Source organism: Amaranthus tricolor, chromosome 7, assembly GCF_026212465.1.
Source record: "Amaranthus tricolor cultivar Red isolate AtriRed21 chromosome 7, ASM2621246v1, whole genome shotgun sequence".
Lineage (NCBI taxonomy): Eukaryota > Viridiplantae > Streptophyta > Magnoliopsida > Caryophyllales > Amaranthaceae > Amaranthus > Amaranthus tricolor.
Genome location: NC_080053.1, coordinates 17912172 through 17926546, shown reverse-complemented (window position 1 = coordinate 17926546; position 14375 = coordinate 17912172). Strand labels below are relative to the sequence as shown.

Sequence of the window (14375 nt, the reverse complement as noted above, 5' to 3'; positions counted from 1 at the left end):
TATTGTAAAAAAATCCTAAAAGGAATGGATTATTTTAAATAATTTTTTCGTTTTGTATATTGCAGTTAATTTGTGAGAAAAATATAATTAAGTGGGATCATGTTTGAATAGTCTAAATGACTTTAAACACATACTTTTATAATATTAACTTTTTATAATTTTTTTTATACATACTTTAAAATATAAATAATCAAAATAGACATTAAGTTACGTTAAAAAAATGAAATATATTAGTATCAAGATTAATAAAACTGAAAAAGAATATGTTTGTCCAGCTCTTTTTGTAGAGGTGTTTATAACAGATGTAATGATTTGAAATTTATCCGAACTTGTAACCAAACCCGATTTGACCTAAGTTCATCTGAACTTGTAACCAAACCCGATTTGACCTAAGTTCACAAAAGATTTACAATTATGTAAAAAACAATATGGACACAAAATCCGATTTCAAACTTACGCGAAACATTTAACTTGAAATCAACCCGAATGAACACCCCTATTTTTTTTTATAACATTTTGATTTTATTTGATTAATAAGCTCTATATCCAAATTTAAAATGTAACTAATTGAGTGCAAAAGCATCTACCCTTGTTATGTAGCAACTTCTATTTCTATTAAAATTAAATATTTGAAGAAATATTATACTCCATTAAATAAGAATGTTTAATTATGCTATTGAAACTTTAAAAAATGTTCAATTCCAATAAAGTAGACAACAAAGAAGAATGTTTGTTCCTTTTCCTCGTCACATGAGCTTCATTTCTCCGCCAACTTCACTGCTACAGTGCTACTATTTCCTCTGCTTCAAAACAGGTCTTGTCTTTCACTTATTCCCCTTCATTTTCTTCATTTCAGAGTAATCCCACTTCATTTTTGCTTAAAATATTTATGGGTTTTCATTTTTTGGCTTAAAGACCTTATCTTTATCTTTGTACTTACATTTTCTTTCTTCCATTGGTTATTTTTGGTAGAAAAGAGAAATGGGTTGTTAGTTTTTCCCTTTTTGTTCCAATTTTTTTGGGTGTTTTTTGGGCCCAAGTTTCTTCCTTTAATGGAAACTAACAAGGGTTTTTGCAATTCTTGCCATTATTGTGGAATTTATTTGCACATTGTTGTTATTTTACCATTTTTGTTGTCAATATTGTTGGTTGTTGGAAACCCTAGTATAGTTTCAGCTGTTGATATTTACCCACAAGATAAAGCTTTATTAAGTGAGTTTAAATTGAAGGTAATTGAACCAGACCCGGGTTTGGGGTCATGGGTCGGGTCAAATTGCTCCAGTTGGACGGGTATCACTTGTGAGAACAAGACGGGTCGGGTGATATCCATGAACCTTAGTTATATGAACTTGTCTGGTATTATTAGTCCTAGTTTATGCAACCTTTTATCTTTGCAAACTCTTGTTCTGTCTCATAATAATTTTACTTCTGTTATGCCTCCTTGTTTGGGGAGTCTTTTAAGTTTAAGGGTACTTGATCTTAGTTATAATGGACTTGGAGGGTTGCTTCCTGATTCATTAAAGAGGTTGAAGCATTTGAGGGAGCTAAATCTAAATGGTAATAGGTATTTGAGAGGGAATTTGCCATTGTGGATTGGTAATTTTTCGCGGTTTCTTGAAAGACTTGATTTGGGTTCAAACTCGTTCGAAGGAGAGATACCAAGGAGTTTGTTTCGGTTGGAGTCTCTTAGATACTTGGACTTTTCGGACAATAGTTTGTCCGGGAAGCTTGGTGAGTTTCATCAATCTCTAGAGGTTCTCAATGTAGCTTCTAATCAGATTTCAGCAACTTTGCCTTGTTTTGATGCTTGTGAGCAATCACTTACGATCCTTAACTTGGCGAACAATTCATTTGTTGGAAGGATTCCGTCTTGTATGTCCTCACTTCGAGGTTTGAGACAACTTAATCTGTCCAATAATGGGTTGAAATATGGAATCTCACCAATCTTGGTGTTTTCGGATAAACTTCTAGCTTTGGACTTGAGTTACAATCGGTTATCAGGTCCTCTTCCGAGCAAAATCGCAGAAACTACAGACAAGTCTGGGCTTCTTGTTCTCGATCTGTCACACAACCAGTTTTCTGGTGACATTCCTCAAAAAATCACGGAGTTGAAAAGCTTACAGGCATTATTTCTCTCGCACAATTCACTTACCGGTGAAATTCCTGGTAGCATTGGAAATTTGACATATCTCCAAGTCATCGATCTCTCGTACAACTCTCTATCGGGTTCGATCCCTCTGAACATTGTTGGGTGTTTCCAGCTCCTTGCGTTAATACTTAGCAATAACGGTCTTTCTGGTGAAATACAACCCGAGCTTGATGCACTGAATAGTTTAAAAATACTAGATATTAGCAGCAACAAGATCTCGGGTCAAATACCCCAAACCTTAGCCGGATGTAGATCCCTAGAAGTTGTCGATTTCAGCGCCAATAGTCTCTCAGGACCTCTAAATGATGCAATGAACAAATGGTTGAATCTCAAGTTTTTATCGCTAGCTCAAAACAAGTTCGAAGGTTCACTTCCTAGTTGGCTCTTCACATTCCCGTCCATCAGAACAATCGACCTTTCGGAGAACAGATTTTCTGGCTATATACCCGATGGTACCTTCAACGTCAGTAAGAATTTCAACAATGCAGCTATAAGTGGTATTAGTGGTGATGGGAATTCGGTATCAGTTAAAAATAAGATCCGAATTGCCGTTATGGTAATGGATAAGAATGAGCTAAGTTTCGCTTACGGTCTACTCTCACCCGTGGGAATCGACCTATCAGATAATCAGCTAAATGGTGAAATACCCGAAAGTCTATTCACCTTACATGGTTTAGATTATCTTAATCTGTCCTATAATCTTCTGGAGGGTCAGATCCCAGTGGATTTAGAAAAGATGTGGAATTTAAGGGCTCTTGATCTGTCTCACAACTCCTTATCAGGTCCTCTTTTGGCTAACATTTCAAGCCTCCAAGAGCTTATTATTCTAAATTTTTCGTACAATTCACTGTCGGGTTTTGTCTCGAGGAAACAGGGGTACTGGAGATTTCCCGGAGCGTTTACAGGGAATCCAGCATTATGCATTGAGATCTCAGCTGGGAAATGCCAACCACCGACAATTCCTGAACTTCCAGGAGATAAATTCAAGGGTGATTTGGAAGAAGGGCCAATTTCTGTGTGGGTGTTTTGTACAACTGCTGGTGTAACTTTCTATGTGACTCTGATTGCTCTCTTTTGTTGGCCAAGATCAAGAAATTATATCCTTAGATCCAAAGTTTAGGTGCATTGTATAGAGAACAGAAATTTTTTGTATATTTGTGTGATTTTATTTGATTTTGATTTCTCTAAGATCAATTGGAGCTTTGATCATCACCTTTTGACTGTTTGTTCTAACTTGTATGAGATAGTATGTATAAGGGACAAAACTTCAATATGATAAGGATTTTATACAACGTTTGAAGGTTAATTAATCCTTAAAGATATATTTATATGCATTAATTGCATCACTTAAAATGATGTCAAAGTTGAGAGTTTATCATTAATTGGTGTAATTAATGTTTAATATTTTCATTTTTTTTTTACTGATACATATTATTTTTTATAAGTTGATATGCAAATTTTAAATTGATTAATGTTAAAATAATTTATAAATGTCAATTTTCCTACAAGTTCATTATTTGAATTAAAACCAATAAATAATAAAACATGAATCAGAATAGAGTTTTGTCTTATTGGAGAGTAAATATCACTTTTCACATTTTTATCTAATATTTTCTTTCCTCAATCTAAAAGAATACTAGTTTTCAACTAAATTTTATAACAAGTAATGTCAAAAGTTTATACGGATTTAATTATATAATTTTATTGAACTAAATATTTTAAATATGAGTTTAATGGTTTATGCCTAATTGAGACCTTATTTTCGAACCAAAGTCATCAAAATATGCATATGAATGTCTGGACAAGTAATCATTATTAAATTTAAAACCAAGTAAGTAAGCTTGAATAGTTTTCAATAATAATAATAATAATAATAATAATAATAATAATAATAATAATAATAATAGTAATAATAATAATAATAAGCAATGCCAAAAGTTTATGGGATTTCAATTATATACTTTTATTGACTTTAACTTTTTAACTTTAACATATAATAAAATTCAATAGTTGAATCTGAGTGTAAAGGATTAGACATGAACTAAAACTTTATTTTTAAAATAGAAACTCATATCCAAACCCATAGTCCCACACCTATAAATTATAATCAAGGTCCAACAAGAGCTACGTGAACTTTTGAATTGAATAAACCTATTTTAATTAATTGATTTTTTGAAATAAGCTTTGTAGAAACTAATATTCAAAATAAATGTGTTTATGTTTGAGCCTATAATCAGACTTTTTTCACTGTTAGTAACAACAAATATGAAAAAAATTAGACAAAAAGTCAAGTAATGCTTTGTTCGCAAACAAGTTTTCATTATAATTTATTAATAAAAAGTAAAAGAAATTTTATAATCACTTGTTCGCTATTTCAAAGACAATCAAGTGAGTACATAATTTTTTTTAGTTTTGGCTTCCTTAAATTCTTAGAGGAGTTATTACTCCGAGTAGGAGATACCTTTCCAATACAACGATGATGGTTGCTATTTGCTGTTTTTGTTAATTAAATCTATGTTGATCTTTTTGTCATCTGAATCTTACACTCAAACTTTTTTGGCGATTTAAATTAAATCTATGCTGAGTATTTTGTCATATGAATGTAAAACCAAAACTTTTTAGGTTTATCATTTAGCGAATTCCCTATTTAAACAGTTAAACTCCAACTTCAATCTTATAACACTAAATGTTAGTTGAAATGGTCTTTATGAATGACTAGTTTCAAGTGGGTCGGCCCATTATTCTTTAAAAAATAGCAACAAAATAAACGCGTTCTGTGTAACTTATGTAAAGTTGGTGTTTTAACCTATTAAAGTTGATATTTTAACCTATTGGAGTTGACATTTTAACCTATTAAAGTTGGTATTTTATCCTAGTTAGAGTTGGTGTTTTAATGTTATGTTGTTGATCAATTGAAGTTGGAATTTTAACTAATTGAATTTGGTATTTTAACATGTTTAAGTTGATGTTTTATGCTGCATAAGTTTCTATTTTAACTTATTTAAGTTTGTGTTTTAACACATTGAAGTTGGTATTTTAATATGTTAAAGTTGGTATTTTAACCTATTCGAGTTGTTGTATTTAAATTGTTTAAATAAGTATTTTGACTTATTTAAATTGGTATTTAAACCTATTGATGTTGATATTTAAACCTATTGAAATTGGTATTTTAATTTAATAAAGTTGGTGTTGTAACTTGTTAAAGTTGGTATGTTAACCTATTGAAGTTGATTTTTAAAGCTAGTGTTTTAACCAACTACATCAGGTTAAAACACCAACCTTAATAGGTTAAAATACTGACTTTAATAGGTTAAGATACCAACTTGAATATATTAATAACTTAAGGTTGAAACAATAATTTAATAGGTTAAAACAACAACTCAAAATATCAACTTTAATAGGTTAAAATATCAACTCTTATAGGTTAAAATACCAAATTCAATAAGTTATAACACCAATTTCAAATATGTTAAAGCGCATGCGTCAGTTTTTAAGTTTTTCTTTTTTTTAATTGTCAGGCTGGGTCTGGAGAATCGTCTCTTATAAAGATGATCTCTCAAGAGAATTGCTAATCTTATAAATCTTCAAATCTTGTTCCTACAAAAACTTTGCATTTTCATCAATGGAAGCTACTATTATCCAAATTACCACACAATTTCTTAATCACACATACAAACATTTACACCCAAAAAACATCTCATCCTCAAAACTTCTATAATAAGTCATCACCTTCCTTTCTCTTTCCTCTTTAAAGCCCACTTTACATATCCTTTTCATCTTCTCTTCAAAGCCCACTTGAACAATATTTTGGTACATTATCCCGTTTAAGACATGATACAATTAAGATCATTATAAGTTTAACATGATTCGGTGTTGAGTTAATACTAGTAAGAGGTTTGTCATTGTAATATAGCCTTCTCCTCTATTAAATACCCCATGTATCTGATCTACATACATATGTTATAACAAATGTTAGAGGGCCCATAGTGTGACTTTGGGGCACATGCCTTTGATGCTCATATAAGGTTGTATCACGGGTAAGGTGCCTACGTAGGAAAATTTGAAATACCTAAGCTAAAAAAAAATTAATTAAATAAATTAAATTTTAAAAAATTTCCAAAAGTAAGCGTGAAAATTTCAAACCTATGGTTTGGTGCTGTTCGCAGTTAGTAACTGCGAACAGCAAATAGGACAAAATAGCTGTTCGCAGTTAGTAACTGCGAACAACTAATTTGTCTTATTTGCTGTTCACAGTTACTAACTGCGAACAGACCTGCTCCACAAATACGTAGGTCAGTTTCTGTTTTTCGCATTTTATCCAATTTTTCAAAACCCTAACTTCATTCGACATTCTCCCTCTAAAACCATTGATTCAATCCATCAATTCTTGCATTCCTCTTGTGATTTGGCACTTCAAAATTAGTGTGGGATACTCTAGCTTGCTCAAAGGTAATTTTTTTTTGTTTTTTTGTGTATATGTAGTTTTTTAGGGTTTTAACCAAATTTGTTTATTATTTCAAATGTAGGTTACTAGTTGTTAAATCAAGACTATTCTTAATCATCCATAAGTATTGAAGGTAATTTTTAATTGTTTTTATAGATTTATTTTGTTTTATGAATTAATGTTTGTGAATTAGTGGAATTCAATGTTGATAATATTATTAGAAATGTTGATGTTGATGTTGGTATTTGAAATATTATTTATGAATTGATTTATTATTTGGATTTTATGTGTATTATATATGTATGAGCTTGGTTATATTTTGGATTTTAATAATTTTTAGATCAAAAAAGATTATAATCAAATGAATGTAATGTACTTGTATGGCCATGAGTTGATGTTGATGTTGATTTTCTTTGTAATACTGTAGAAAATGGCATCATTTCGCGTGACTATAGTATGTTTTTGGAATGGTTGTATTCGAGAAAATAGTGGCAAAGTTCATAATGTTGGGGGAAGACGTAAGTTGTTTGCTTGCAATTCGAACATGGATTTGAACCAATTTAAACGTTTAATATGTTCTAAGATTGGTTTGGACCCTACTAGAAGTACCGTAAATATAAGCTTTAAATATGACATGAGTGGAGAATTGCTTGCCTTTCCTGTTGAGGATGATGAGGCTATAGATGCTATGTGGGAGCATTCAAAGTTCACCCAAATTTCCTCTTTGGAGTTATATGTAGAAGAAGTACCATTAGGGAATGTAGTTGCTTCTAATCCTACTTCTACCCCTATGCCTATATTAGCTCAGGAAACTGTAAGTCCTATCGTTTCTTTCGTATCTTGTACTTTATCTCAAACCCCTATGAATCAAGTTGCAATTGATTCAATGGTTAACTTAGGAGAAATTGCTGAGATGGGACCTTGGGATGATGGAAATGAGAGTAATGAGCTCATTGACGATCCTTCTGAGGACGATGTGGATGTCGATGAGGATGCGCTAGCAAACGACATGACCCTAGGCAACATTCCTACAATAATTCCTCCTACAACTCATGGATGAGGGTAGACCAAAACGATTTAATTGTCGTCGTTGTGGGAGCGAAGGTCACAACACTAAAACCTGTAACTCAAGGTAATATGTCATATATATTATACTAGAATGATAATCTGTAACTCAAGGTAATATGTTATATATATTTTTATTTATTACATAATAGTTATATTAATTAAAGCTACTGTGAACACAACAGTAGAGGAGATGGATCCAGCAGCTCCAGGACCCCTAGATCCTAGTGTCTTGACCATGCAGCATCAGCACAGGAGTACTCCTCTTTGGGATGCCCAGGTTAGGTGTACGATAGTTGTGATTTACATTTTACTAATGCTAACATACAAGTAACTTATTTAGATTTCAATATTCATAGGTGTCTGATGCGAAAACGTTGGGCACCAAGCATCCAGATTCCGTTCCATGGGTTATCGATGATAGGATCTTCCCATACTTAGAGCTAGCGAGGTTATAAGACTTTCACCTTGTTGCATACGACAGAGTTGACCGTGCCATTATCATAGCACTGGTCGAGAGATGGCATCAGGAGACGCATACATTTCATCTCCCTCTAGGTGAGGCTACCATCACATTGCTTGATGTAGCCTTACTAACACGGCTTCCAATCAAGGGACGTGCCGTGTGTACAGACGGACGCCAGCTATCAGGCTGGCGTGACATGGTGCATCGCATATTGGGAGAGCGCCCTCCACTGGAGGTGATCAGGGGGAGCGGTTTGCGATGCACATGGTTGGTTCAGACCTTATCGCATCTCCCCGAAGGTGCTGATGAAGGCACCATTTCAATGGTACGCCAAGGCGTACCTCCTATATTTGATAGGAGCTGTCTTGTTTGCCGATAAAACAAGCAACCAAATACAGCTCCTATACTTAAGTTTACTTGACGACCCGTGGGAGCGCATCACCGAGTATAGCTGGGGCTCCACAGCCCTAGGATACTTGTACAGGAGGCTATGTGGTGCTGCCCAAAAGAACGTCAAGGAGATTGCAGGACCACTAGTCATATTACAGGTAATAACAATAACATTTAATTCTAATTCACATTTGGTGAGTTACATACTAATTACATTTGCGATCGTTAGCTGTGGGCGTGGGAGCATATTATTATCGGCCAACCTTACAGAACCGTTGGTCGTGGTGATACTGCTCCTTTACCACAACCCCCACCAGATGTTGTGTACGGTTCAAGGTGGACTTTTGCACGCCGGACGCGCAAGCACATTGGCAGCGGTCTCGGATTCTACCGAGATCAGTTAGACCTGCTATGACCCAACCAGGTAAACATTTCAGTACTCATTAACATTAGTACAATTTAATTAACATATCACTTACCTTTTCATAACATGTATTTTAGTTTTTGTGGGACCCATACCCTGCGGAAGCCTACGCAGCTGTACCCAAACACTCGGGGATTCCTTCAGGTGCGTGGAGGGCTTCTGTGCCACTCATATGCTTCGACATTGTCAAAGTACATCTACTAGAGCGCGTAATGCGCCAATATGGGTTGGTACAAGGCATTCCACCGCCTTGTGACACTGAAACCCAGCTGCACCTAATTTCGCGCAAAAAATAGACTGGGGCAAACTGGATGGAGATTAATTGGCGTCACATCGCTCGTTGGGATGGTAGACTTGAGCTGCTGGCACAAGGTGTGCCGATCGATGTTCATGGCGCACCTACTAAACCAGACTACATGCCGTGGTTCCTCTCGCGCCGATGGATGACACCACGTACCATCTTCGCAGCAGCATATTACGCACCTGCTGCGCCTACGATGACCCAATTTGTAAGTCTTCATTTGCATTTATATGATAAAGTTGCCGATTAAATAATATAATGTTACATTAACTAAATATTAATTGTAGGCATAAGGTGCGGTAGACGTGATGCGGTACAGCCACGAGGATTGCGCATGGCATGCTCATCGGCTCGCAGTTCCAGCACTTCATACCTGAAGTCGCTGCAGAGTCCTCGCCTACTACCGCCCATACGCACGTCTCATCTCCTCCTTATGACTACCATTTGGAGGAGATGGACCATTCATACCCCGTTGACGTTGCGGGGACCTCGCAGGCTGGGCCATCACAGCCATCACAGTACCTTTCCCCTCCACTGCCAGAGCGACACCCGAACGTCTCTTACTACTGTAGGAGGCATAGGAGACCAACTCAGTTGGATAGGGTAGATGAGGGTCGTGAGCGTTAACGTTTAACTTTTGTGTATATGGATCGACTATGTACATATATATATATATATTTATTGAGTTGTATATTTCAAACATTTGTATATCACTAGTGGAAAAAAACGTATTTGCTGCTTATCATTTGCTGCGGTTTTTGTATATACGCAGCAATAAATAGGAAAAAGAATAAGAAAAAAAATAACCATTAATTGCTGCGGTTTTATGCCATGACCGTAGCAAATACTCTTGCGCAGCTTCCAATTGCTCCGGTTGTACATCCACCCGCAGCTAGGGATGGCAATGGGTATTGGACCCGACTCGGATCCGTGGATTCGTATCCGTTTTCACGGATCTGGGTCCTAAAAATTGGACCTGTCGGATCCGGATCCGGATCTGAGAAAAATACCTAGACTCGGACCCGCGGATCTGGGGGACCCTTTTTTTTTATTTTATATATATATATATATATATATATATATATATATATATATATGTATGTATATATATATATATATATATGTATATATATATATATATGTATATATATATATATATATATATATGTATATATATATATATATATATATATATATATATATGTATATATATATATATATATATGTATATATATATATATATGTATATATATATATATATGTATATATATATATATATGTATATATATATATATATATATATATATATATATGTATATATATATATATATATATATATATGTATATATATATATATATATATGTATATATATATATATATATATATATATATATATATATATATATATATATATATATATATATATATATATATATATATATATATATATATATATATATATATACTAAATTTAATCGCTTTGCATTCTCAATACCTCTTAATTTTCAATTGATCAGACAATTTGAGATACTCTTCATTCATTTGTCCATTATCTTTATAATAATCTTCTTCCCAAAAATATTGAGGTACACACTCACCTTAAATGAATTTCTTTATGTTTAAGTTAATTATATGTGATTTATAATGTTATTTGGAGTGATTGAGTGAATTGGTGAAGAATTATGGGATATTACTTAAATTGTTAGATGATTGTGTGTAGTATGAAATTGATTATAAATGTCAATTATTGGGTTATATATTTAATTAAATTTAATTGCAAATGTGAGTTTCAAGTAAAATAAATTTCTTTGTATTATATATGATACAAGTAAATCACTATAGTAGTATTGTGCTCATGTTTAATGCTTTATCTTCTAATATATACAAAAAAAATACAAAAAAAAAAACAAAAACAAGTCAGACCCGTTTTAGACCCGGATCCGCAGTATCCGCGGATCTGGATCTGGGTCTTGCAAAATTGGACCCGCGGATCCGGGTCCAGATCTGGATCCTGTTCCTGAAAACAAATCTGGATCCTAGTCCACCTGGACCGGGTCCAGATCCGACCCATTGCGATCCCTACCCGCAGCAAATAATACATTTTTTCAATTAATTGCTGCGGTTGTTTTCCTTGCCCGCAGCATTTGCGTCCTCTCAAACCGCCAATATAATTCAATAACTAACGTTAATAAATTAAAACATATACATTCTGAATTTCTTCATTGTTCATACGACTGTTGCACTTCTCTTTCAAACAGAAACATACGAACTGCGGTTATTGCTCTTCATCTTTGTTCATCATCTACTTCATCATCATCTTTGTTCTTGTTCTTCTTCATCATTCTTGCTCTTCTTCATCATCTACTTCTTGAAACTGCTCTTCTTAAACCCACGAAACATACATACTGTAATTTCTTCTTAAACATACTGTTACGTTGCACATTGTGGTTTGCTCTTCTTAAACCCACGAAAAACCCACGAAAATTCAAGGTATTTTTTTCATTTTGATTTTATAAAGTAGGTTTAAATTTGTTATACTTTATATATGAATGTGTATGTTGTTGTTGTTTTTAAGTTTTAAATTTATCATATAGATCAAGTTTTGTTAAATTTTTAAGTAATTTCTTCATTTTATTTATGAATGTGTATGTAGTTGTGGTTTTTAAGTTTTAAATTTATCATATATTTTTTTATAGTTTGTAAATTAGGTTTAGTTAGGTTTGTTTATGGTTAAATGAATGAGTTGTTGATATGAATGTTAAGTTGTTGATATATCCAAGTTTATGAATGTGATTTTATTTTTATTGTTTTATATGTTGTTAATATATATGAATATTAATTATGGTTAGTACAATAAACATCATTTGGAAAGTTTAAAAAACATTGTTTTATTATTTGGGTTAATTAGGTTTAAATGAATGATTATTACTTAATTTTGTGGTTAGTTAGAGTTTGTTAAGCATATATGTTTAAAATTTGTGTATTAATTATTTTTTGAATCAATTAATCACACTAATTAGGATGACAAAAGATCGTTCTTGGATGTATGAAAGCATTGAATCGTCGGAATTTATTGATGGCGTATTAGAATTTTGTAGTATTGCGGTTGAACATCAAGTTAGGACGGGGGGGAGTTTGTTTTTATTGCCCATGTGTCAGTTGTGGCAATGTATCAAAGGTAGATAGTGTTGATATCCTTAGGGAGCACATACTTCGACGTGGGTTTAGGCCTCAATATCATGTTTGGGTTTGGCATGGTGAGGAGGGAGTTTACAAAGAGAAAAGTGTTGTTGAGGACGTCAATAATGTGGCCGATGTCAATGAGGATGTAGTAGATCATGTTGATGGGTATGAGACAGATGAAGAGAATGTTGATGAGGATGTGGATCGTGTTGATGAGATGATGGAGGGAGTCGAGGATGAGTTAGGAAAACGTCCTCGTGTTTTTGACTTGTTGACAGAGGCTTCTAAAAAGCCTTTGTACCCTGGATGTACAAAGTTCACCAAACTAACAGCAGTGTTGACAATTTTCAACATTAAGTCAAAGTTCAATTGGAGTGACGCTAGTTTCACAATGTTATTAGAAGCGTTAGATGAGATGCTTCCTGAGGGAAATGAACTTCCAAAGTCGACATATTATGCCAAAAAGCTCATGTGTCCTTTCGGCTTAGAGTACCAGAAGATTCATGCGTGTCCAAATGATTGTGTGTTGTATCGGAATGAAAACGAGAACTTATAAGAGTGTCCTAGGTGTGGGTTATCGCGTTACAAGCGTAAAGGGGCTCGGCATTTTAAGGGTTTTTAACCGTTTTTGGCACTTTTGCGCATAAAGTAAACTTGGTTTGATTTTGATGCGAAACCGGGGCTGATTAAGGCTTTGGTTATGCAAGGATTAATGTTGTGCGGAATCTTTGATTAATGACATAGACAAAAACTACAAATAATCATGAAAAGAACACGAAACAACCACAAAAAAAAAACACTTAACACAATTCTGTTGGACCTCTTGAGTTTTGATGATGACTACACTTTATTTAAGCGAACATGTTTTTAGAGATTGTGCAGGTCGATATCCGATTATGATTATGATCGTTGATAGTACCTATGCCTTAGCTTATGGAAACGTACATGTCAAAATGTTTCAATTGATGTTAGGAGAAGTATATCGCTTGGGATGTAAAATGGAGACAGCAGATCTACTGTTCCCAAGTTGGATGTTCTAGCTAAACTGAAGTCTGGAGACAGCACACTGTTCCTGAGCTGAAGGTTGACTACGTTGACTGAAAATTCTGATTATCATATTTTAATTATTATTTTTAGTTAATGTGTTTAATAAGATTAATTTGTTGCAGTAAAAATTTATTAAAGTTAATTGGCAAATCGTTTTTATTAAATAAAATGAATTCACGTTTTATTTGTTAAGATCCTTTATTTTAGGATCTATTTTTAGTAAATCCTGGATTTGTTAAAAATAGAATTAACTGACTTTGAATTAGTCTTAGCAAATCTTTCTAACCGGTTTTATTCCTAAAAATTAGCAAGCAATCATTCCCACTAAGATTAACCGTTTTCTATTAATAGCAAAAACGTTCCAGCAGTTTGGTACTGGGACAGGAACAGCTGTTAAAAGAAACTGCTGCTTAAAGGGAACAGAAGCTATTTTTAGTAAATGGGAACAGCGGTTATTGTTTTTGTATACGTGTGATTTGACTTAATCAAATCTTATGGAAATAACCGTATGTTTGCTTAATCCACATTACTCCCATGATCTTTTGATAGTGGGATAATGGATTGGATTATTCCATTTTCTTAGGAATCTTATTTTCTATAAATTGCAAGTTAATTCCGGTTTTTAAGATAATGAGAAGCAATCCAACGTTTTGTGCTTAAAGTGTTTTCATACGATTTTTATTGGATTTTACACGAAATATTTTGTTCTTAAAATTGCCAATTAATTTATAATATTTTCTTGAAGCAACTCATTGATTTTATTTTAGAGAATTTCTATCATTTTTGTAAGGGATTTTGAGAGTTTATGTAATTAGACTCGAGTGAGTCTAAGGGGGAAGTTAGATAGCTTTTAGTGAAGCTAGAGAGGATTAGCTTATTGTAAAGCTAAGTTTGTTGCTTTGAGT

At 33.5% G+C, this 14375-nt stretch overlaps 1 protein-coding gene across 1 annotated transcript; it reads left to right on the top strand.

Annotated features, from left to right (window-relative positions):
* Nucleotides 1-608: 608 nt before the first annotated feature.
* On the top strand, nt 609-3497 carry LOC130817875 (receptor-like protein CLAVATA2). The gene has a single exon (XM_057683835.1). The coding sequence runs from the start codon at nt 1053-1055 to the stop codon at nt 3267-3269; it is 2217 nt and encodes a 738-aa protein (XP_057539818.1). The 5' UTR covers nt 609-1052; the 3' UTR covers nt 3270-3497.
* Nucleotides 3498-14375: the final 10878 nt, after the last annotated feature.